We start from the raw sequence: 26,904 nt of genomic DNA, 5'->3' as shown, positions 1-26,904 counted from the left end.
ATGAACTCCCATTCAATTATCTGGGAATTTCCATTACACATCTTTCGGTGGGTGAGCCCCTATGCTAAACATTGATACATGTTATTCTTTTCACAGCTGGTAGAGTCTAAGGGATCTGTTCCGCCACAGCCATACTCAAAGAGTAGTATCTTTTTCTAATTGAATCTATCTATCATCTCCTATGTTTATAAAATTCTCCTATTAATTAAGGGATCAAATATGACAAAAAAAATTAACAGGTTTTACAGATACCTACAGAATGGTATCATATAGATAATATTAAACTGCCAGATGCAGTATTGCAGACACCAAAGAAGAAAGGAAGAATCTTGGGTTTTGTCTGGTTTGCTGTGTGGTTCGCTCATTGTTCTAACTCCCCCTTGACTTAAAAGCACACAGTAAATTGGTTCCCCTAAAAATTAAAAGTCCTGCCTAAAGCTATTTTCATTATTTCTTCTAGGTCAAAAATGATAAAAGTGATTTTTTTTTAGCAACCCTTTTTCTTTTCCCTTATAATAGAAAACATTTTGACATATCAGAACATAACAGTCTCATAAGTAAATCTTTATAGTGTGCTCACTCAAAATGGGTGTGTCATAAAATAATGAATGACAAGGCAAATGGGTCACTTTTATGCCTCTTCTAGTATTTTATTGAGTAGTTATACCTACTGGTAGCTGGATTTTGAAATAATTTTCTATGAACTTTTAAGACAATAGTAAAGTTCAAGGTTACTATAGAGATGCAGCACCATTCTGTGATCTGAATGAAGTTCACTGAGTCAGCTGGTGGATTCATCTCTGTAGACTCATCTGTACTAGTCTCCTGATGATAAACCTCATTTCAATTTTCAGAAAAAGAGAGCATGGCACGCAGCTCAGGAAATTCAGCTACTTTCTTGCATACAGTCTTCAGATTTTAGGTGTGAACCTGCACATTTTTTCTGCACATTCATAACACTAAGGTCAGCAACATTCAAATCCCTTACATATGGCTGTCTATCTGCACGGAATACTGTATGTGACTTTCTACAGCATGGAAGCCACTATGCCAAACTACGTAATCTTCTCCTATGGTCTGTACCTCCGGTCTATAACAATGGCTAACACCAGATGTTTCAGAAGAAATGGTGGAAAGTGATAAAAAGTGATTATGTATTTCTCTACCACAGTGGGATATTTATGCAGAACTGCAGATGATGCCTGCACTATGTTACAGGATAATGTAGTGGATTGTAAATTTTAGTCTAGCTAGTACAACTGCTGACCGTTTTTATTCATGCTATTTAAATGACTGAATCACTGTCTTATTGTAGAAGTGTACTGCTTCTGTATGAACTCAAGGTCTATTTCCCTACATGCCAGTAATATGCCTTCTGGGAAATGCCAAATTATCATGACACATGCACTATTTCTTTTTGTTCTACATATAAAAAAAAAAAAATGAAGCTCACATGAAGTGATTAAAAATATCACCAAGATTTGCCATAGTAGTCAACTCACTCCACCATTAGCCTATCAAAACAAATAGCCATATTTGGGACAATAAAAGTCCCACAAGGCTGAAGAAGACATTCAAGCCGAAGACACTCCATTTTAAACAAATGTGGTGAAACAGAATGTACAAATGCACAGATACAACAAATCTAAGAATCCAATGAGATTGAAATTACACACAGACACACACAAAGACCACCGCTATGTTACTGGCTTCTCTTCTGCCTGAAGAGAAATAGCTGCTGTCAAAGAGTGGTAATGAAGTCTTCAAGAGTCATTGTTCTGGGAGATGTCAATAGAGATATGGACAGTGCCTGTAATGCTTCCAATTAGCTCATGTCCATCATGAGAATCACCGAATTGCTCAAGGTCTGACTTGTGCTGTTAATCTGGTTTATATGCAGATATAATGGATTTAATAATTAGATTCTTACTACACCTTCCAAATGGAGGTTAAGGCTCTTTCACATATTCGTCTAAAAGGTGAAGTCTAAGGAGCAATAACATGGATCCAGTAAGTTTCCAAAACACCTCGTCTGAAAATTCCACTGCTAGTTGAAAGTTTGGAGAAAAGATAAATTACTTTTTTCCAAAAGCCATTTCTGCATTTTCTCTAACACCTGGGTTTTCATAACTGCTCTATCAGGAATATAACTTGAGGAATTTTAGTTGCATGTGGCTTAATGTTATGCCAGAAAATTCTGTGTACCTATGCTAGTTAGACAGGGTACCAGGGAGGAAAAATCCTTTGTGGTAACATCTAAAATGCTACATCAGTTGGACTTGGTGATCTTAAGGGTCTTTTCCAACCTAAATATGATTCTATGATTCTATGAAAATCACAAAAAGTACAGACAGATTTACAAACTGTCTCTGTTATCAGCCTACTCTTTCCAAGTTTAGGAACTATGAGCTTAGGAAGGTGCACGTCATATGACATTTCCCTGATAAGAAAGGGCAAACAAGTCTGCAAGAAAGGACTGCCCTGCACCTTAACAGGCTATCATAGCCTAGAAATGAGATAAGGGATGTGAGGTAGGATGACCCAGGTGCTGCAAGGCACTTCCTGTGACCTGGTTGTTGGACAGAAATGTGGCATATCTAATAAAATACAAGCAAAGAAAGAGATTCCTGTAAGAATTCTCTGTGAGACAGAGAATCCAGCCTCAGCCAATTAGAAATTTTGTAATGAAAGCAAACACAATAATAGAAGTACAAACACAATAATAGAAACCGCACTGGAATTACATTGAAGAAATTAATAATTAGCACTTGCATCTTTCTTTTTGTATACAAAATTAATGGTACAGTCTACCATTCCCAGTCTTGTAGATGGAGAAAAAGAAGTACAGAACCATGATGGGTACCCAATAACATACCGTAAATCAATGGCAGAGTTGAAAGTGGAAATCCCAGTCATCCAATTCCTGCATTTAATCTACAATCATTATACACTCAAGCTCCCTAGACAGGATGTAAGCCATCCTTTAAATGACAGAAAAAGGAAGGTCTCTTTACAAGAGAAACCGTATCTTTTCTTAGATGAAAGATTTCACAGACAAATTATGGTAACAGATTGCAAATGAAATCATGATCCTTATTTAAACTGTAATTTCCTTTAAACCACTGAACAAAATACTCTCTCAAAGGAGAAACTAAGCTGTATAAAGATTCCTGATTGGTATGCAAATGCTGTTGGCTTCAGCTACTAATAGATAACTAACTACTTTAAAGAGGTGTTTCTGCTCATCAACAAGCAAAAGTAATCAAAACACTGTTTTCCTCTCCTCTCTGAACTTTGGTTCCTCCTCTGGACTTGATATCTAATTTTATTCCTTGATTTATCTAAGATTAAAGTCTGTGTGGGTTACTTCTTATTGGCTAGGGAAAAATAAAAAAACCTCACACATCGTTACCAGTAATGTTTTACTTACTAGTATTATAAACTTCATCAAACTAGGTCTAGTCATGTTAGTAATCCATTCAAATGTTCTACTCAGCTGATGCTTTTTTGTTTGTTTGTTTCCTTTCACAAAAACCAGGCACTTTTAGATGTTGTACAGAATTCTGTAATTTTAGGTACATAAAAGTAAAAAAAAATTCAGAAGAAAATAGAAATAATTATTCACTTGACATACATTGGAAACAGTGGGCTATGTCAACCAGGGATTAATTTGGATAATACCTTTAATTTCACAAAGATCTTTAAAGATCTTGACTTGACCTGTGCATTGAGCGTAAAAGAGCGAAGCGTTCACAGAACTACCTCTGCCCAGTTTTACATACTTGCTTTGAAGGGGACCAATGAATGACAATCAATTAAAAAATCACTGCCTTCACTATCTAAACAACTGAGCAAAACTTCATTGAGACTTTGGCTGCCTTTCAAAATTCTAGGTGGCTCAGCTGAATAAACTCAGCTGTGTGTGGTGACAGGCTATGCCTGATCTTGGGAAACCTACCCACCACTGGCTTCTCCACCACACTGCATGCAGCATACTTACTTACCTTGAGGCATGCACCTCATGCAGAGCCACTGTCATCTACCGATGGATAATTTAGACCTTTATGGAATTAATGTTGCTAGCAATACTCATCCAAAGCCCAAATACTTTAAAGCTATCTGTATTGCTTCACACAGCTGTGATACACTTTTAATTTTATTAAGAATTTAATAATGTTTCCACATCCTTGGTGATGTACAGTCCTAATGACTAATCAATATGCTCGACTAAATGTTTTTAAAATGCCTAAAGAAAAGTGACAGTTCATTTATCAAAGGAATTTTAACCACATGCAGCCTCCAAACAGATTTTTAAATTCATAAAAAATACAGGAATTAAAAAGAAATCCACACTGTTCATGTTTCTGAACAGGTTTAGCTATACCACCCTTTTATTGTTATCTATCATTATTACAGGCTTTCATGCTAAATGCCAAAGTACCATAGATTCTTCATAAATATCAAATGTGTAATTATATATGCTACATTCCTGACAATTTGCTTGTGCTTTGACATGAAAACACTATGCTATCAAACAACCCCCACTGTGTCCCCTTTATAGTTCATAGAGTGATAGGTATTTGCTTTAAAAAATTAGCCAGCTGGAAGGTAGAGTGATGGGGATTGAACTACACATGAAGATATAATCAGTGACTTTGAAGCACTTTTTATAAAGAGTACATCTATTGAATTTGTTTATCTTCTGTTAAAGAAAGCACACAGAAGAGTAGGACTGTAGCATCATCATAACCTACTACTCATACATCAATGCCAAAGTAGCAAAGGATGCTAGATGAAGAAAATCACCTTTGACATTTCATTGAGAGTGCTAAGTCCAGAGAAAATAACACTGCCAATATTTTTGCATTTTGCTGTGAATATCCCAATAAAAAACTCTCTGGTCTATTTGTACATAAATACTACTACATTTGGTACATGTGCAACTGATGGATCTACAAGGCTAAGGCCATTTTTTTCAGTAATCTATAGTTTCAGGTGCCCATTTTGTGCCCTCAGGGTACAACTCCAATCAGCTTCTGAAATTAAGTCCAAAGTAACTCAATAGAACTGTGTATCTTTCGACCAGAAAAAGTAGTCAGCATTTATAAGTGTGGCTTATAGACAGTATTTTAGAAATATATGTCTGATATAAATAGGGAAATAAACTTCTACCAATATATTTGTTCATGCACATACAGAGGCATTAACAGAAAGCATTACCACAAGATCACCAATTCGCAAAACTCAGGAGAATTCAGAAAAAGAGCAGACATTTATATAGCATCCACACTATGTTTAGATGGAGTACTTTATTCTACAGCTAATGCATATGCAAGATGAATTTCCTTCTTGGCAAGTTATTCCTATTACCTCAAAAGACTTTGGTACTAGTCAAGGTCCCAGAACAGTTACCAAATCTGATATATGTGGATTGTTTTCAAAGAACACATTTCTCACTGAAAGACATAGCATGACCATCTGAAACTACTGCATGATTTCACTGAATGATCATAGGTGCTGAGAGCTGAGGCCAGAGTTTCAAGAAGTCACAGAAAGGTTTGTGCTTTAAGCCACTTGTCTGGATAGGGGTTCAAGTGTCCCCACCTGGCTCATCTTTGCCACGTGCAAAGGAAGAACTCCTACACCTAAGTGCATGCAAGGAAAGGGCCACAGATGGGACAAGTGCCTGCACTGCTCTGGAAATCCAGTTATAAGCAGAGACCTCTACTAGAAAATACGCTTAGAAGAATCAATCACTCTCTTTTCCTGATGCTGCTCATTAAAGCAAGGTCTGGATCCTGCCTGTCCCACCTCCAGATGTCCACATCAACTGCCATAAAAGTCTTTTTCATCTCTGTGTTGTTGATTTCATACAAAAAGTTATACACGTCGGAGAATTTCTAAGAGGAGACTTTGACAAGGTCTCAGTCAGCCTTGACTTGAATTGGGGACTTTTAGTTGGATTTCTCTTTTCAGAAGCCTTCCTAAACTATGAGGCAGTAGTATATTTAGTAAAAGTCTTTATTCATCTTTTTTATCTACCTGTCCTTTTGGAACCGGCTTCTCTGCAACACCTCACAGGTAACAGCTCTATGAGCTTAGTGAGGACTTACATGGGAGACAAAATTCTGCCCCAGTGGATACTTACACATTTAATGTTAAATAGAATGTAAGTCTTTAAGAAAAATTCTCTACAACATCTCTTTAAAGTACCTTTCAGCAATGTATAAACTTTGGGTTCTTTGAGGGACATGATGGACTTCGTTCCTTTGGTGGACACTTCAATTTCTATGCTATTAAATGAAAGAAGGACACTAGAACTACACTCCTCCTTTTGTCAATCAATCTCTTCCATTTCATTTATGCTATGGGGTTTCTTATTACAGGAATCTAAAACTGATGTGTACAATTTTATGCGTGAATGATATACTGTAAAGGAAAACATGAACTAGGAAACATTCCAGATAGTCTAAACTACTTTTTCTTGATATTTAGGTTAAGCTGTCAAGCTAAAAAAAAAAGTATTCAAAAAATCAGAAAAATGCTATATGGGATAAGCCATCAACCTCCATCACAGATGTATAAGAAAGGCAGCACTAGGATCATTTATCTAGTGGAGAGAAATTTGTGATCTTATCTAGTATATTATCTATCAATTTATATAATGTGCATAAATTACACTAATTTCTCACATGTCTGAGAAAACTATATAGAAACCCCAGTGAAAATTACAAAGTTCCAATCTTTTACACAGTAAGAAGACAAAGAATTATTTCTTACAATGCATAGTATGTGTTCTGTTTCACCCACTTCCTGAGATCTTCTGGAAAACTTCCCTACTTCCCATGCTCTTCACTGCCATCAACCTGTTCTCATTAGCTGGAGGGCTAGTCCAGATTTTGCCCAGTTGAGAGGAACTTCCTGGATCAGACTGGTTACAATCAGCACCTGCAGGGAGCATCCTGTCTGCCTGTTTGCTCTTTCTGTCTACATGCAGTTGTGGTGGTCAGTCCTGAGTGTCCTCCAGAAAATGTAAGATCTTCCTATGGCATTTTTATCCCGATCATCTTGTTTCTGGCTTTGCTATAAAATTGTTTGAAGAGACCAGTAGTATCAGTCGCAATGCTAGTATTCATATGGTGAAAGGAAAACAAGTGGGTAAGCACTAGTATTGGAAGAACTCAAATATGGTAATTCTGGTAGAAAAACTGCTCTCCTTGTTATGAATCTTTTGATGATGAAAGACTCCCTTTCAGGTTTTGTTTGTTACAACTTCTAAATAAGAAAGAGCAATGTGAAGGCAAAATTATGTAATTACATTAGAGGCAATGGCAGATGTTGAAAATTGTAGTAGAAGGAAAAGAAATAAAGGATTAATGGCAATTACAATTGTAACAGAAACACCACCAGTCAATTCAGGTGAAGTCAGGTAACAAGAGCAGCAATAAGGAAAGAAGAAAAGATAACAATTATCTTATGAGTTTCTTCCCTTCTCACTAAACAGATGTTCATGAAGCAACCATTTAACCTCCAAGCATTTGAATCAAAGTTTCCTATTAGTAATCATTCATGGATATTGCTCAGCAGAAGCAGTCTATGCACAGAAGGAATTATGCAAACCTGAAGTCAGTTGTTAGTAGCAGATCCCCTAGTTAAGAGTTATGCTACTCATCTTCATTAGTCATCTCTAGTTTTCCTTCTGCCTTATTTTAATATAGCTTCTCCCTTCTATGTCACTACCACAGATGAGGTAAGCTTGGGCTCTGAATCAAAAAGGCAAAATAATAAAATATGTTTTATGGATGATGTATTCAAGCATTCCTTGCACTAAGTTGAAAATACAATTGAAAAGTTAAAATTATATAACTCAACATACCGTGTTGAAAATATATGAATGTTTTATGATGCAGAGGTGGTTCCATAGGAGTTCCATACATTCATTCACTGAAAAATGTACTATTTTTTTCTCCTTTAGCATCTGCGTAATGCGTCAGTGTTTCGTAGTTAAAATCTGTTCTGTTTCACTGAGGTCTCTGTCCACAGCTTATACCTTCTCCTAGGCTGAGACAGCTGTGAGTGCTTGCTCTCTCCTTTTTGCCTCTCCTCAGGGCAAATACATGAGGGTACAACCATCTCTGAGTATTTTAGGGATTCATACTTTAGGGATAAGAAAAATTAATTGGTGGGGTGCAAAAAGCAAGGAAAAGAAAAAGGACAAATAAAGTCAACAAAAATTAAGGCAGAATATAATTACAATACTAATTAGAATAGTTTTCCAGTAGGAATGGATGATTTAAATATGAACAAAACACAATAATGAAAGACTCTGCTGTTGGGACATCTCTTTTACTTGCCAGGCTGTGCTCTGAGAGTAGAGCTGATAGCATCACCAGATTTTTTTTCCCTATCTATAATTCCAATTATTTTATTGTATTTTTATGTTTTATTTGAAGAACACTCTTTCATGACATTGCCAATCTCTCTTCCAGCTTAAATCCCAGTACTACTGCTTTGCAAATTAGAAAGGGTGTTGTTGGGGTTTTTTTATTTTATCCTTGAGAGTGTCCCAAAAAATAACTAAAAGCACAATCAGTATGTAGAGACCTTCAGTGTTTTTAAAGAAAGCAAGGAATAAAGTAATTTAAAAATTGAAACTCAGGTATTTTCACTGATTTTTTGTCCCTTAGATTTTCTATTCTTATGACCAATTGAACAGAGTAATTAGAAACTCTGTTTTTCAATATAACTTACTTTGGAAGAAAAGAATATAAAGAAGTACAGCTTTACCATAACAAATCTAAATGGAAAAGCTGCAAAAACACTGATCTGAGAACCAACACAATATTCAGTGAATTTTTGAATTCATGCAAATGGGAGAAAAGCATCTGCCTCAAGATTGGCAGCAGCCTCCCCAGAGCCCTCATCTAATTCCTATTTGAGCATCTGATGCCCACAAATACAATATAACGCAGCAGATGATCTTTTAGGTCCCTTCCAAGTCAAACCATTCTATCATCCCATGATTCCATGATTTATTTACATATACATGCAAATTTAGCCAACTGACACACTGCCTCAGCTGAATGTTTGTGTAACTACACACCAGAAGTCAAACAGCTGGAAGGTGAGCAAGCATCTTTTGCACAGTACTTGAAGCCTGGCCGAATCCCCACTATATGCCTAATCCCCTCCACGTGGCCAGTTCTGCAAGCATCCCAGTGGTAGTCAAGGGATGAGCAGAGCTGAGAGGGAAGATCTGTGCCCTTCCACAAGATACCAGCTACTGCAGCGACAGACTGCCATTATCACTTCCTCCTGACTTAGTCTTTGCAATACTGGAGCTCATTAGTAAAAAACAAGAATACTGAAAAACTGCATAGCTAAAATGGGTCCATAGTATAATCATTCAATTCAATTTTTAAAACTAGACTCAAACAGAAGCAGCAAACCATCTTAAATCTTTAGATTGATAAAAATAAATCTATCCTAAACCAGAAAGCCTTTGGTGAAGTCTTTTATGTTCTCACAACATGGAAACATAAACACTTTTGAAAATTTGTTTATAATCGTTTTAAGATTTTACTTAAGTTTTACTTACCAAATTGCCCATATGGAAAAGGGAAATGTAACCTCTAATTATGACCACAGAAGAAGTGAAATTCTACTCCATGGGTTTAATTAAAGTGGATGGTTCATCTGAAGAGATTTTTTTCAAAATTCATAATGATGGCATTAGCAAGTTATTAAATATGAAAATTAATTGAGAATAAGATTTGTTTTGTAGGGTTATAGGGTTGACTAATCATTGCTAATGATTTCCTCACTAATGCTCTGCTGCAATTGTGGTCGTTGCACCACATATATTCTTCAGCTATGTATTTGGCTTTGACCAAATGCTATCTCCTATTATTCAGTATCTGCCTGAATACTACAATCAGACAAATCAGACTTGTGTTGACAAACACCTTCTTGGCAAGCAAAATTATGGATTTCTCCTCCCCAATTAACTGCTGTTTGAAAAATCTCAGAACTTTATTTGTATTGAAATATAAAATCATTTTGCACCTCTTAACAGTAGTTATGCATTGACTTCAAATTCTCAGATTCAAAGGCTGGTGGGTTGACCTGACCAGCCCCTAAGCACCCACTTAGCCACTAACTCACTCCCCTGTGATGGACCAGGTGAAAGAATAAGAGGAGCAAGACTGAGAGATAAATATCATCAGCTTAGTAAATGAAGGAAAGAGAAAGAAAAAAAAGAGGGCAAAGGCAATCACTCATGATCCCCCTCAAGCAGACCAGTGCCCAGCCACTCTCCAAGCAACTGCTAACTTGGAAGTCAAATCCCACTCTTTCTTCCTCTACCTCCAGTTTTTATGCATGATGTTATATGGATGGAATATGCCTTTGGTCACTTCAAGTATACATTCCAATGTATATAAATACCTGCAGGGAGGATGCAAAGAGGACAGAGCCAGGCTCTTTTCAGTGGTGCCCAATGACAGGACCAGAGGCAATGGGCACCAACTGAAACACAGGAGGTTCCCTCTGAACATCAGGAAATACTGTTTCACTGTGAGGGTGACTGAGCACTGGCACAGGTTGCCCAGGGAGGATGTGGGGTCTCCATGCTTGGAGACTTCCAAAAAAGCTGTCTGGAAACAGTCCTGGGCAAACAGCTCTAGGTGGCCTTACTTGAGCAGGGGGGTTGGACCAGATCCCTTCCAATCCTGTGATTCTATGATTCCATGAATATTTACTTTGTCCCATCATGTCTTTTATATTATACTTGGTTTCAATTCCTTAATTGGTATTTTTATGAATGCATCTTAAAAAAAAAAAATTGCCCAAACTCACTGTGCTCATGGAAAGGTATCATATCATATGATTTTATATTGCATTATATCTCTAAGCACTATCCTGTGTATCATGATTTTTTTGGTATGGTATGCTTTCTTCTTCTCTGAAACAATGCTGAACACTGTTCTGAAAATTTGTACTGATCTGCGGCAATGATATTGCTCACTGATCATTGCTTCACTTAGTATTTCATATCTTGTCATTTTCCCATAAATTTCCTGAGGATGTGCTGCATGTTAATGCACACTTCAGTAGCAATCAACCATTTGCGTGAACCCATATAAAGAGCATCGTACCAATGCTTTCGGTACTATCATTAACATAAATTGCAACCTTTCTAATATCAGTTCTTATTTACAGCTGACAGGATGGAGGAATTAGCCATGTGTAGAGTCATTCCTGATGTAAATCTCCATACTTAATGCTATTTAAAAAACATTTTCCAGCCAAAGTATGCTGACCTGTGGCTCTAGTCCAGCACCAAATTGAAACAACAAACTAGAACATTGCTATAAAATAAATTGGAAGGAAAGATTCTGTAAGGCCAATACTGAAATACCAGTATATGTGAAAAAAATCATACTATCATACACTTAATATTGTACTGACCAGATTGGAAAATAGTATCTCCTATTTATAGAAATATTTTTATAAAACCACCAAACGTCAGGGCAGTTAAAATAACAGGTCTCCTCTCATCCCTGTCATTACATATGTTAGGATGTGAAACCACTTCTGTCACCAAACTTGAAAAATAAGTCAAAAGCAAAATTCAGTCCCTGGTCCTTAAAAGCCAACCAAGTTTCCATTAGAGTTGTTGAAAAGACAGTTAATTAATTGGCAAATAAACAAGATCTGTACTTTGTTATTTAGTGTAAAAAGCATATGTTATCAAATGACAGCAACACTTCTGGGTGACTGCAGGATGAGGATGGCTGTGCTTGTTCACTACAGGAACCATTTTGTTGTGAAATGTGGTATAATTCAATATGACCTACAGACACAAATACACTATATCATAAAGTATAACTGTAGTCAATTTACCTGATAATTACCTTAATGAAAATAAATGCCAATAATAATTGCTAGATTTGTAAATAATTCAGATAAATTGTGTCCATCTTATTCATGAATAAATACAAATCAAGTAGGAACTATGCAAATATGCTAACTTGGGATAAGTCAGTGTAATGCAACTTGGACCCAATCACTTTTGGTGTCAAAACATCTTTCACTTCTGAAAATATGGGGTTTAGCTGAAGGCACTGTTCATTGTCAATCTCAGCAAATTGTTTAGACCAAGAACAACTGAGGGGAAAAATATAAAAATTGTAATTTATTGTTTTATATTTTGCGGTTATTAGTTTATACTGATTAGTTGCAAAATGTGAAACATATCATATTATCATAATTTCATGTGAAGAAGTTGACCTTTGAAAACCAGATTTTTTTTAACATTTGTTCTATTTTTCTTCACTTTTTTCCCCCCAACATTCAGCCAACCAAAAATAACAATAGCCCTATATAAGCTGTTGTAGGAGACCAGTTGTAGGTTGGCCAGTCGGTAGGCTCAGCTAAGGCAGCCATGGAAGGTGCCAGCAATGATGATGATTATATTACATGCAGCATATGTCCAGTAGGAAGTGGACTGAGACTATCAATTCATCTTATCTTGACAGCTGAACAGCCACACTGTAAAAACAATTTTCAGGTACTGTTGTTTTGCCTGGGATCTGAAGGGTTTAGACCTGGATGAAGAACTCAGTGTTCCAGTATTTTCAAAATTTCCTTTACATTTTAGTTTTCAATTAATAAAACCAATTCTACTACAAACCTTTAAACTTTTTTATCTTCTTCAGTCACAGACCTTGAATTAAATTGGTACACGCATTTAAATTAGAGTTAATACTTAAATTGATCAGCTGTCCTTGGCTGAATCCTCTAGGGAAGCTCTAGGGAAGTCACTTCTTGGACTGTGCTTGCTTTTAAACTATTTTACTTGGATAATTTCACATAAGAGAGTGAAAAGAGTACCCACCTCCTCCAAGAGCATATGAAGAGATTTTTTAGTGCATCCCAAAGCAGAATTTGAGAGTTCATAGCTCTTTAAAGGGCTAGTCCAATTTCAAAATCACTTTAGATTAGGACATATTTCCACAAGTGGCATGTGGTAGAGTGTTGTTCTATGTAGATCAAAGCAAATGTGGGTTTCCTGAACCCTAGAAGTAGTGTGGCGTTTTCTATGAAACGGTGAAGCAGTTAGTTCTAAAATGCCATTGAATGAAAGCAACAGCAGCTCTTCTTTCCCTCCCAGTCCAGGACATGCCCAGACACTCAAAGCCATTTTGTTCCTTTTTTGACCTACAATTTCCTCTGCATTTTCAAAAGGCTTCCTTTTTAGAATATAGCAAATCCCATTAAATTAATCAAAACCTGAAAACTGCTTATGTGGCAAATTAACTTTTCAATATTCTACTGATTTCAAGGAAGTTACAGTAGATGTGGCTTTATTCAACTTAGAATTCTGAAATACTGTCCAATTTTTCTAACTGCATAAAGCTATTCCACCATTTTTACTGTATCACATTTTTATTATTCTGTACCACCTCCGTACTTCCTAGAATCCTTTCATAGCACTCTCATCTTAATTTCCCCAAATCTAGCTAATATTAGCACATTAGTTTCAATTAAATCAACTCCAATTTGAGAATAAAGTAAATAAGCTCAACAATGATCCCTTCAGTGTATTTTTGTTGACTGCCATAAACCTTTCAGCTACCATATGCACAGAGTGATTTGGATTCTCCATCATCTCCTAAAATTGCACTATGTTACCCTCTTCCCAAGCAGCTTTCAAACTCCACAGTCTCCCCACAGCACTGCTGATGTATCATTCCTTTATCTTCTCCTGCTAAGCTTTGATCCTCTCTCACTGTCCCTGCTGTCCTTTAAACCCCTGCCCATTTCTTCTGAAGAGTCTGAAAACAATGTGAAGAAGAGTGATGCAAAAAGAGAAAAGAAGCATCCCAAAACAAATTTTCATAGCTTGAAAAATGATCACTGGAAGCAATAAGCCTGCTACATGTATTAATAATAATTAGTCATTAAAAAGCAAGCAAGACAGGAAGAAAGAAGTAATCAAAACCACGAAAGAATGGACTTAAAACAGAATGAAGGAAAAAAGGTAGAAAAATTAAAAAGCTAAAAATTAGTTATACAAAAAGCAAAGGTTTTCTTTAGCATTGAAGCTATACACCAAGAAGTATTTTTTTTCCTTTGCATTTTTTTCTTTACAAAGTTACTATTTAAATACTCAACTATGGTTGAAAATTTACAGCGTATATTGTGAATATTTTTAATTCTCCTGACCTCCTGAAATGTCTATTTTGGGAAAGAGATAAGTCTTAGAAATATTTCAACAAGTTTTAATATCAAATTATATAGGAAAAAAAAAGTCTTCTGATCTGTTTGAAAATCCCAATGATAGTAAAACATATGAGTAAAACATAGTAGCAAAGTATGAGAGAAAAAAATATGAAATAAATGTGTTACACTAAGTTTATTTATAGAAAGAAGATCATACAATAAGACAACAGACCAAGCACTTCCCTTAAATGTTAAAATGGCCAATTTGTGTGAATATCTATATCCCAGTAAAACTCAACAGTCAGGAACCAACAAGAATTTGTGGTGTCGATAATCCAGGGATTGTAATCTCTATTTAAATTTGATACCAGCTTTTTGTAGGTTAGGCTTTTGATTAGAGATTAATAATATTGTATTTGAATTAAAACATAGTAAAACTACAGAAATGACATTAATGTAGGAGGAATGTGGGGAAGTTCCTGGGCAGAATTTCTTATAGAACTCTTCATCACAGACTCTGACCAAGTGTGGCCTGTTACAGCAGTCCTGTGTACACACATGTACAGGCTTAGGTACCCCTCTGGCAATCACTGGTGATACCAATTTTGATACACTTTTTCAGACTTTTGCGACATTATTTTTGTATAAGAAAATACAAAACAGAACATAGCCCTACTTTTTCTAGAATGACATTAATCCCAGTCATTATAATTTCTTAAACTCCTCTTTAAATAATAAATAATCCCTTTAAGGGGATTATTTAAAAGCCAGAGAAAGAGAAGGTTGCTTTCTGTAACTCCCCTTCAACTTCATTCAAAAAACCTGTTTCTTATTAATTACAGATTTTGCCCTTTGATACAGAACTAAGCAAGCTATTGCTTACTGTCTTGGATAAACCATTTTAGCAGGAATACACTTGCAAGATGTTCTGTGACTTGCAAACACGCTACTCCTTTAGTTTGTAGGAACACGAGCGATTTACTAACAGCTTCTGCAAAGTGAAACATAGCCTTCCAACAAGAATTATGCCTTCTTCTCCATTCAAAGCCACTTGCATATGAAAGTGTCTTTTGTGGCTTTAGAGGGGGTTTGCACCACTCTGCAGCAGTGCTGAAGGGAGCTAAGGGCTCCCAGTGTCCCCCACAGTCCTCATCTCAGGGCATGCGAATCCCAGGAGCCCTGACTGCAAGGGGAGTGTACTTTCTGGAGTGCTTTGCCACTCTGGCCCTTCTCTAATTCCCATTGGAAAACCTATCATAATAACTATGCCTCCCCTCCTACCCATGTCCATTCATTTACCCTGGAAAGATATCCAGATTTTCAGGGAACAGGGTGGTCAGGTTACTCAGGGCATGTCCAGGCTGTATTTGGAGGTCAGGGCTCTAAGAAGCAATGCAAATGTTCCTGCCTTGAGAAGAATACTCAGTTTTACTCTCCCTTAGTTCTCAAACAGATCAAACCTAGTGCCACGTGCCTGGTGTTTGAAATGTATTCATTTTGATTAAAACCAAAATATTTTATGAATCAAAGCACACCTTAAAATGGAAGAGCAGAAGAATGGGGAGATTTATGAACACAGAAAATGACAAATTGAAGACGGCACTATTTTTACTGATGAAATACAGAGGCATTAGGAATAAAAGAACAGCTAAAAAGATGCTCACCATCCTACTCCACTGAAATGTCATTAATAATCAGTCTTAATACTGGAGATAGGACTTCAGTAAGGTCCATGTTGCTGCCATTAGTGTTGCACTGCAATTAATCTCAGAGAAATCTCAAAGAATATCCTTCAGTAGGAGAGAAATTATTTTAAAATTTATTTTGATTATGCTCATCTTATTTATTCGAGATTTTGCCAGCAAGAAAGCATTGCTATTTTTCAGTTGTTGACAAAGAAGAGGAGCTATTCTATTATCATTCCTCAGTTATAACTCCAAGCAAGGATTACAAAGTTTGGGAGACAGAGGAAAAGAATCCTTTAATATATTGAATTGACAGAAATTTTTTTTTGCATGTGTTTATAGATAGACGGTGAATTCCTGATGAAAAGGCATATAATAAAAGGATTACCAAAGTTAGCATGACATTCAAAAAGACAATCCAACCTTTTTCACTAAGCATGAGTTCATATAGTTGCACTACTTTGAACAAAAATGAATCTTGACAATAGTAATAATGTAAAAATTGGAATTGCTTATTCTTTCTCCTATGTGTAGTGGAATCCATATACAATACAAAACACTAACAGTCAGCCCACAGAGGATGCCAAGTGATTTGACGTAATGGGTAACTGGATTATCTCTCTTTTGTCCAGGTGTTACTGTACAATATGAAATCTGCATGTGAGTCCAAAGAACACTATATGTTGACATGAGATGCTGCATGCAAACGTGGATCAATTAACTCTGCATTTCTCATTGAAGAATATGTGTATATTCAGTTGCTCCACATTATGAGCTAAGTGGATATTAGGAAGAAGTTCTGCAGGTAAAACTTTATCAGAGGAAAGACCTAATTGGGCCTTTGGCAGAATTCCACAGTTTCCACTCACTATCCTTCTTTGGTTTTTGTGTGTTCATGAAGTCCTGCTGGTGTTGCAGATTTCTTGTACTTGAACATGATTGTGAACAATGGAGCTGGCCTTCAGGCCACAGATCAGGGTGCAGGGCGCAGATCAGAGCAAGAGTCAAGATTTTTTTGGTTCACTGAGATTAAGCCTCCTCTCTGCTTAGCATGGTAAATCTTGATCTGCATTGATCATTAAGCTGTGGCCAGCAATTCTCTCAGTTCCTCCGGACTGCTATATTCAAACACACTTTGCACAGAAATCTTTAATCAAACCAACCCAAAACCCGGAATCCAAACAAACCAAACTCTCATTACTTCCAACTCCCTAACATCTGGAGATTTTGTTAAGATATTTTTAGATCTATGGGTGAAAAATGGCCGAGTGGTGCAGAGTATCATCACAGATGAATTATCGTATATGTCTGACAATTTCTTTGGTCCGCTTGCAATTTCAGATTTTCCAGAAAAGAAATTGGTTCAGTATCTCTTCCAAACATTCTTGCTACTTGACATAGTGCTTTGCAAAAAAATAATGAAAACACAGTCCATGCCATAGGGGACAGATGATTAAAAAGAAAAGAAGCTTTGATCTGTTACTCCCATGGCATTCAAGAGTAACATCACTGTAAATACTGTTAAGACTTTACAAAAGTGAAATCAGAATATGTTACAAATATCAGAAGTAGAGAGACAATAAAACATCAAAGAGGAATGAGTAAAGGGGAAAGAGAAAAAAGGTAAAAAGAATTTTTGCGATGGACTAATGTTAGCAGAAAGCGGAATTACTGATTCTTAAGGTGACTGGAGAAAAGATTCTATTTAAGAGTATAGCATGTTCCAAAATACAATTATTTTTGTGGACACAATTTAAACTTGATACAATTGATTCATTATAGCTATTCATTTATGCAAGTGCTTTGTAGACATGTCATTTTAAAAATCACTTGACAGATATTAAATATGTCTGGAATTTATGAGTTAGTAAGATCTATCCTATAAGTTACAGGTATCTAATTCCATATCTGTAGCTTAAACAAAGCATCATCATTGCTGTTGTGGCAATGCACAGGGTCCTAACAGGCTGCAGGTGAAACCTCATTATTAGTTGTGGAGCATGTGTTTGCTTTACAGAGTCCATGTTGACTACTAAAACATTCCAGCTATTTCTGCAAAGCAGTATTGGGGTAGGCTTCCAACAGAAACTAGGATAATGGGTCTTTTCTAGGGTAACTGAGATAACAGCATCTACTAACCAACTGCCACCTTCTGAAACTCATTATAGTTTAGCAGCTAAGTTTGTAACTGATTCCCAATCCTTAGCTGCTGCTTCTGAAATGCTGGATTGCATTTCAATCTTCGTGTTAGCAGCTCTATCTTCATCATTGCACCGGCCAACAAATGCCCAAATTCAAACTTTAATTTCCACTAGTAGATATAGTAAGCATCCTTTTTTTTTTTTCTTTTTTTAAAAATCTGTAGATCCGTTTTTCCAGAAAATACAATTAATGATTTTTTTATTCCTATTCCTACTAATCAAGTGAAATATCTTTTCCACTCCTTCTTCCAAGAATCTAAGGAAGTGATCATGAATCATTTTTTGCTGGCAACACAAATTCTTTAAAAATAAAAGTTACTGTCCATATGCCAGTAAAATTTGTCTACCTTACAGAAAATCAGACATTAATTAAGTTCTTTCATCCTCTCACATTGAGCAAATCTCACATAACAAAATATTTCAAAAGATACATTGAAAAATGATCTTGTTGCAGTAATTCTTCTAAGAAGTAGTGATCATTATCTGGAGGCCATCTCCTTTTATATAAATTCCTGTATGTATTTCCACAATGAATTTCCATATGTATGGCTTATGCCACAAGCATATAAAGGCACAGAAGTTCAAGAGGACAATGTACTCTCCTCCCACAGATTATAATAGCAATGACGTTATGTGAACCTGATTTTAAAATAGGTTGTATTTTTTGCATACTCCCTTTAACCTTTAGTAAAATTCTGTCCTCATACAAGGACAGGCAATGTTGGCTGGTTTAAGTGACACTGTATTAACATTAGCAAATGTATGCAGGCAGAGTATGAAATCATTGAAGGGGATTCCTGGAAAGAATGGATTATATTATAAAGAAAATGTGGGAAAGTAGGGAAAATGAATGCAGAATTATTCACAAGTTTCAGAGACAATTCAGAAAAACACTTCAATAGACTGATTTGATAAATAACATCAAGCATATGTACATAAAAAGTGCAGTAAAGAAACAGACATATTGAAAGACGTATCAGTCTTCATACTTCAAACAGCCACACATATGTTAGTAATCATACTGTATCCATTCTCAAGTTCCTATGCATTCTGCTGTGTTCCAGACATTTATCTGATGGACTCAGTATGAAAAACATGTATGATATAAGGGGGGGGATCTGATAGCATTACTAACAAAAAAAGTAGTTCTTACAAAGCAGTTAAGTACTTCCAAACTCCATTAGCCATTAACTAACCACTGTTCAAAGAGGCTCCTGAGAAGCAGAAAAGGCTTTCCAAAGGTAAAACCTAATATGGAAGAGACTACTCAATGCCCCAGGCTGTCAGCTGGGAAAGCTCAGGTTAGAATTCAGGAAAGCCTAACTCTACCTTTCAGATAATCAGTAAAAGTCACAGCCTCCAGAAATGAAATGGTATCATCTCATCCATGAAAACAGGGCAGGCAATGTTTCAATAATAGTTGAACACTTGTCTTATAAGGCAACACAGGGCAATGAAAAAAAGGCCAAGAGAAGTCCATAACACAGTAGGGAATGGAGCTCTGTCTTATTCGTTTGTTTTATGCACTGGAAAGTATCATCTTCTCTTAATTGCATACGTTGAGCTTGATACTTCACACAGTTGTTTATGACAGACATTCCTCTCAGGAATGGGAATGAAAAAAGAAACACTGGATATTTTTACTGCATATTTGAGTAAGAAAAAATACTCAGAGTAATGCGAATGAATTTAAGATATGGGTGAAAGAGAAATTCTTGTCAAGACATGCAATGATATACCATCTAGATCCAGTTTGTCTGAGAAATTAATAAACTAATGTGTTTCTGTCATTCATCAAGAAAGAGGACTTTTCCCCAGAATAACCTGGGTTCATGAAGAAGCAATGTCTGTGACTGTTTCTGTGAAAGCAATAACCATGAATGGTTTTGCACAGTTTTTATAAAACAAGATTCAATACAAACACTGGAGTAATTATTGCCTTCCTCTATCTTTCATTTAAGAAATAAGGATAGTAAATCTTTTCCTGTAACAGGCAGAGTACATTTACAGAGACAGCGGGTATGAGGAACAACCAGTTTGGAACATTCCGCTATAACTGCAAAGTTAAAACTCAAATGCACTACTTTTTCTTAAAAAGGCATAGCAAAGAAACTAGGGCTTACAGCACCGCAGTTACACTTTCCATAGAGGATTTCTAATACTCACAAAGCTCTTATCAGGCACTATTATGTCTAACAAACACCAAAGCATCATGTAGCCCTTTTCACTTAGTGATACTAGATAAAGTTCAACTCCTTCACAACAGCAAAGATAACTTGGAAAAATAGCAAAAATAGTTCACTAGCTAAAAGTATGATGAAGATAAAGTGAAACTAAGAGACTCAGCAATCACAGTATCAAAAAACCTCAAAGGAATTACTAAGAGACAAGCAAAGGTGCAGAGTGAAACAAAGACATGAGTGAAGGGTGTATTAATAATGGACTGGAAAAAATTACCTCTTAACCATTTACCTACCTAACATTTACCTAGGAGGACTGACATGTATTTCATGAGAAACATTAACATTAATTACTGTCTGCTTCAGTTCTACAGCAACATGACGACGACTAAGGAAAAAAGAAATCTCCAAAAGCTGTTGTTTTCTACTTCTAGGACATAAGCATGTAGATCAGAGTGGAGAAAGGACATTGTTCCTGCTACCCTTGTGCTTGAAAAATCACTAGAAGTTGAAATCAGCTTTTCTAGAACACTGACAAAGAAGAGACGAATCAATAAATTTCTCAAGGCTGGACAAGGTACATGAAAGCTTATGGGCATGTTTTCTGAAAACACATTGAGAACTGAATGCTGAAGCCTGAGCAAGTTTTGGAGCTGCTTCCATTTATCACTGTAGGACTGCAGAAATCCCATTCCTCTCCTAGACTCTTTTCGAAAAACTCTTGTTAAGCAGGAATTATGTCTGCAACTAGCATTCTGGATGAGTTAATGTCTAGCGATATGAAAGTTTACATATTAAGTTCTGATTTGGATGGCCACTTAGGAAAAATACTACATTGCAATTTTTAACTTTGTTTTTTATCTCAGTCTAGCCATAAATCATATATACTACTGGTATTACAATTACTTTACTGTAACTAAAACAACCAAACAGCAAACTAAGTTTTCTATTATTTCACCTGTTAAACTCCTGAATTCCTGAACTGCTGTCTCATTTCCTTCAAAGACAAACAGGCATGAAACAGCAATTCATGTACTGCAGTAACTCTGTTTTATGCTTTTCATATGCTGCCTGCGGGCACAGTGAATAGGAATAAAAATTGGAACACAACACCAACAGATCTTGTTCTGGTCTCTGTATCTATCTTTTTAGCTCCCACACTCTGATTATTTGTTGCAGCTCCTACAGCTCTGGGAAATGACAGACTCACAGATCCTGTGAACGCAGCAGCCCTCCTCCCTTCAGGCTCTCATTCCCAGGGTGAAGGGAAGAATGGCAGAACCAGCATGCTGTTCACTCCCCATTTTGGAGGCTGAGATCAGTGGCCCATGAAGAATTTCATACCAAGGAAGTCACAAGCAGGTCTTATTAGGAAGTCTAATGACAACAGTGGATGAAGATATAATTGTATTAACTAACATTCTGCAGTCTATTAGTATATTGTATCCTTGTCCTCTATATCACTTTTTTTCTTACAGCAAAGAAGGGAAGCTTCTTCCTATAAAAGCAAAGTGATTCTATATCCTGTGTTGCCTCCTTCCCTCTTGTTAACCAGCAGGCACAAAAGAACTTTCTTCTATCTCCAAGTTCCTCTTTGCAAATGAAGGAAATGTCCTATCACCTCCCATATCAACTGGAAAGTGTATGGGCATAAAGAACTCAGAAAACAGCTAGCTCTCTGCATGTCCTCAATACTAAACATATCATTATCTTCTCAAAATGGAAGTTTCCAAGGAAACAAGAAGAAAAGAGCACATGAGAAATGTAAATGTAAAAAGCAAAACAAAACTAAAAGTCTGGTGTTTGTTTTTTAAAAAAATTTACATATACATGTACCCTGTTATTAAGTTGCAATTATGATCCATGGGCTTATAATTTCATTCATTTATTAACAGTAATAGTTACTTGGATTGTCAAGACCAAGCCTCTATCATGCTAATTGCATCTTCGCAAAGGAATTCCTGTTCTAAAACACGTATTATTTAAACAGACAATATAGACATTAAGAAGTGTCAGCCTCATGTCGACTGAACTAAAAAAAAAAAAAAAAAGAGTTCTTAAAGTCATACAGGAAATCTGTATCAGAGTCAGAACTGAGCACAGACCTCCTCAGTACATAGCTAATTGACATAAAGACTGTGAGATGACTGCGAGAGAACTGCATCCACTGAAAGCTCCCTGCTTGAAAATGGCTTCCGCAGAAATTTATAGTGTACCTATAGTTGCATTGTTTATTGTGATACCATGGTGTATTTTCAGCAGAGGTGTCTGGTTCTGTGCTTTCTTAAGAAAGTCACCAAGCTATATTGACTAATTTTGTTTTTCTGATGATCTTTTGTTAAGAATTTGAAACAGACCCTTAGGTCTGAACGTAATTTAAAACATATTGGGCTGTAAGTTCAAAACAAACAAACAAACAAAGCCAAACCAGTAAGGAATGAAAACTGCATTTCCAGATAGTCTTTACTTACTACTAGACAAGGACTGTTCATCCAGCTTTGAGCAGAAAATTGGGCCAGATGACCTTCTGCAGTCCCTTTGAATTTGAATTATCCTATAGTCTTATGAGATTCCTGTTTTCAGGTATGTTTTCAGAGGTCACTTTTGATTCAATTTACATGGAATATCTTATTACTGGCTTGCCTCAGACTAAGTGCAAAGGCAATGGCATTGTGACCTGTAAAATCACTCCCAATCCCTATTGCTGGCAATGATATTAATCTGTTATCTGGGATGTACATGTTATTTTGTTTGGATGAAAGCCCATGATTAAGAACAAAAAGACATGGACCTGGAAGAATAAAGACTCAAAGTCTAAAACTCATAACAGAAGAATGAGAATTCTTAGTTTGTACAGACTGCCTTTCATGTGTTGCTCTCAGAGCACATGACAATGAGAATTCTTTGACCACTGTGTCTGCAGCCAAAAAAACCCTGTAACAAAACAGATTTATTAATATGAAGGCTTTCTACTGCATTACAATAAAACACCCTATTTAAGCTATCATTAGCAGAAGAACATATATAACTGCAATTGTATATACCTTTACCTTGTCAGGAAATGCATAACTAAAAGCAGCAAAAGTTTACTGATGGCTAGTTAATTACTTGCCATTAATAGATCAATAAACAGCTTCAATCCTGATTTGTTTAAATGTTAACTGAGCAATTTCTCCCCGAGAAGGAATCATTTTGTAAAGGGATGCAATCTCCAAGAGGCAAAAAGGTGAAAAAGTTGAGTTGCTGCACTGCCTTCTCTGTTTTCTCTACTCTCTTTGATGCAATTTAAAACAAAAGGACTAGTCTGTATCTGAGTGGTTACTTAAACATCTGAAAGGTGTAAAGGAAAAGTTCTGACCTAGAAAATTATCTGTGGTCAAGGCCACAAATGCTATCCTGATCCCATGAAGTCTATAGAGGTTTTATTACTGGCTTCAATACAACCAGGATTCCACTTCCTGAGGAATACAGAAATGTCTTTTTTTTTGGTGTTTTTTTTTTTTTTCATTTCTTTCTGTGAGCATCATACTGCAATGATTTATATAGAAAGCTCTGTGGTCGAAGAAGCCACATGAGTACTTGGAGCTGTGCTGTGAGATGGATAGGGTGTCATAATATAGTTAGGAAATAAGGCAATCCTCCAAAAAAAAAGAAAAAGGAGAACAAACAGAGAAAGGCATGACAAATTAGTTCTTTAGCTTAGAAGCCATAGACTGAAGCCAAGAACACATAGGTTAGAAAGAAAATGTATTCCCCACTAACACACTAATCACTGTTGTGCTATGTGTACAAACCATTACAGGTGTTATGCAAACACTGCAGTGTGATTTTTTGTTACTGTCTAGGTTAAAATGATCTGCATCTGTTGTTTCTGTCTCTCACTTAAAGGAAAAAACCAACCAACCAAACCCCCCCCCCTCCACCTCATAGAATATCTCTGAACACTCACCTTCCAGACCAAAAAACAGGCTTATAAAGAGTTTATAAAAGAATTTGTCTTTCCATATAAAAGGTGAAAACATGAAGAAAGAGGTATCTGCAAAATACACCCAAACACTTCTCAGAAGCTTAAAAATGCTAACGTAACACTGTACTCTGTGAGCTTTCTTTGCACATTGTCTCCAGCTCTGTCCCTAAGTAAATTTGCCTCTTAAATACCTGCCCAAAGGTACATCCACATAGTACTTTTCTGAAGCATTTGCAAGCAGGGAGCTTGTATCCATCAGCAGAATCTAATCATAATACTTCTAGTTATGAATATGATTCAGGATCCTATACATTAAAGGCCAAGAAAGAAGAAATCATTTTACACTGTGCAGAGTCTCTGTGCTATGCTAAATTAAGCAAAATAATAGCAACAGAGACAAACCATGCATTAGAAATAGTTCAAAAACAGCAGGGAGGGGGCAGAGGAGTAACAAGCTGTGCTGGTTTTGGCTGGGATAGAGTTAATTTTCTTCACAGTAGCTGGGATGGGGCTGTATTTTGGATTTGTGCTGAAAAAAGTGTTGATAACACAGGGATGTTCTCGTTACTGCTGAGCAGTGCTTACACAGAGCCAAGGCCTTTGCTGCTTCTCACACCATCCCAACCAGTGGGATGGCTGGGGGTTCGCAAGAACTTGGGAGGGGACATAGACAGGACAGCTGACCCCAACTGACCAAAGGGATATCCCATACCATATGACATCATGCTCAGCATGTAAGGGGCTGGGGGAAGAAGGAAGGAGGGAACGTTCAGAGTGATGGCATTTGTCTTCCCAAGTAACCGCTACACATGATGGAGCCCTGCTTTCCTGGAGATGGCTGAACACCTGCCTGCCCATGGGAAGTGGTGAATGAATTCCTTGTCTTGCTTTGCTTGTGCAAGCAGCTTTTGCTTTACCTATTAAACTGTCTTTATCTCAACCCATGAGTTTTCTCACTTTTACTCATCTGATTCTCTCCCCCATCCCACCAGAGGGGAGTGAGTGAGTGCCTTTGTTGTGTGTAGTTGCCAGCTGGGGCTAAATGATGACACAAGCATTACAATACCTATTAACTAATGGAATGCTTATGGAAATAGGGATAAGATGCACATGTATGCCAAATGAATCCTTATCTATAGCACCATAAGAAAATACACCAAAATAAATTCATGAGGGGCAGCAGCTTGAAGTATAACATTGTAAGCATTCAGTCATTAATCTGAAATGCATTTTAATTAGTCCTATCACAATGAACTCATTTCACAATCACGAAAATGTGTTATATGTTTCCACTTATAACCCCGTCTTCATTAATTACCATTAAAGACTTATTTAACATCCAATGCTGTCATACACAATTATAGCATAGATAAAGTACTAGGTGCATATTAAAAGAATTTCTAAAACTGAATTCCTTCTTTATGTGCTGTTTTACTGATTGTGGAGCAACTATTGCTTTCGTCTTTATCAGTTACAGGTAAGACTTGTTGAGGAGGCACATACAGCAAGCAGTACTAGAACTGTTCTCTTCCAGTAAAGCTACATGGCAAAATGAATCTACTTGTAGGTAATAGCACATCATATTTCTCGCACAACAACAGTACTGACCATGCCAATCTCTACAATGTGTAATGCATCTGATTACCCACAGATACTCTGTGTTTAAGAAACTGTTTCAGAGACATTGGCGGGAAAATTCCAACCCTCATTCAGCCAGTGCCCTTTCTGACTGTGGCATATGAAAGCTGACAACCAGAAATACAGGAGAAACTTCAAAGCAATTTTTCAGTGCCTCTATTGAGTAAACTTTCAAAGCTACCCTGTTTACCTAAAGCCTCCTGCTTTAAGGAGCAACAGATCTGAGAGAAGAACACACAGGATTGTGGTGCAAAAAAATTCATTTTAGTAGTAAGCAAACAGGCAAAATTTCCTAAGAAAATAATTTATCCTGTATTTTTAATTATTTACCCATTGGTGAACTTTAATGAAGGCGAACCAAGAAGTATGTTCACTGAATGGAGTGTCTAACAGCAATATCTGTTGAATTGTTCAGATAAGGTTCTTTAACACTGTATTTAATTGATATCCCATTCTCAGCCTACCTGGTGTATTCAGCAGCCGGGACATCTTGCAAGAATAGGAGATAAACTGCTCGCAGTATTCAGCACTACTGGTAATGGCAGAAATCTGGTCCATTGTTGCACTGTAGTTGAGCTGCAATACAGATAACTTCTCCGGGCTGTTGCCTCCTACAGAAGTCTGCATTTGCAGATCGTGGTACACAGTTGTCCATACTTTATCCTCTGAAAGAGAGGGGGGAAAGACAAGACAAGAATTGGTAAAAGACAGACAGGGGAACTGAATTAAAATACGTCTAGGCCTTTGACAAAAGGGAATAATGTTCAGCAAGATATTTTGTGAGGGGGTAGTGGGGAAGAAGAGCATTGCACATGAAAAGTCATCATGTGAGAACATAGTTCTGACAACTATGAACCGATGGAAGGAAGAAACCCTGATTGCCTTTGTAGTTTTGATAACCAGTATGCTATGTGAGAAGACTTCCTTGAACAACTGATGCTAATAGTGACATATGGAACTCATAAGGATTATGAGTTGATAAAATTGATTAGAAGGACACAAGGTTG

General features: G+C 36.7%; 1 protein-coding gene across 2 annotated transcripts in view; it reads right to left on the bottom strand.

Annotated features, from left to right (window-relative positions):
* CNTNAP2 (contactin associated protein 2) overlaps positions 1-26,904 on the bottom strand; it is a 1,224,243-nt gene that overhangs the window by 328,349 nt on the left and 868,990 nt on the right. For both annotated transcript variants that reach the window (XM_075745282.1, XM_075745283.1), the window contains exon 13: positions 26,362-26,562. In XM_075745282.1, the coding sequence (XP_075601397.1) occupies positions 26,362-26,562 (201 nt within the window). The remainder of the gene's footprint in view (positions 1-26,361; positions 26,563-26,904) is intronic.

This window comes from Balearica regulorum, chromosome 2, assembly GCF_011004875.1.
Source record: "Balearica regulorum gibbericeps isolate bBalReg1 chromosome 2, bBalReg1.pri, whole genome shotgun sequence".
NCBI lineage: Eukaryota > Metazoa > Chordata > Aves > Gruiformes > Gruidae > Balearica > Balearica regulorum.
The sequence above is the reverse complement of the archived record's forward strand: the minus strand, read 5'-3'. Positions and strand labels throughout refer to the sequence as shown.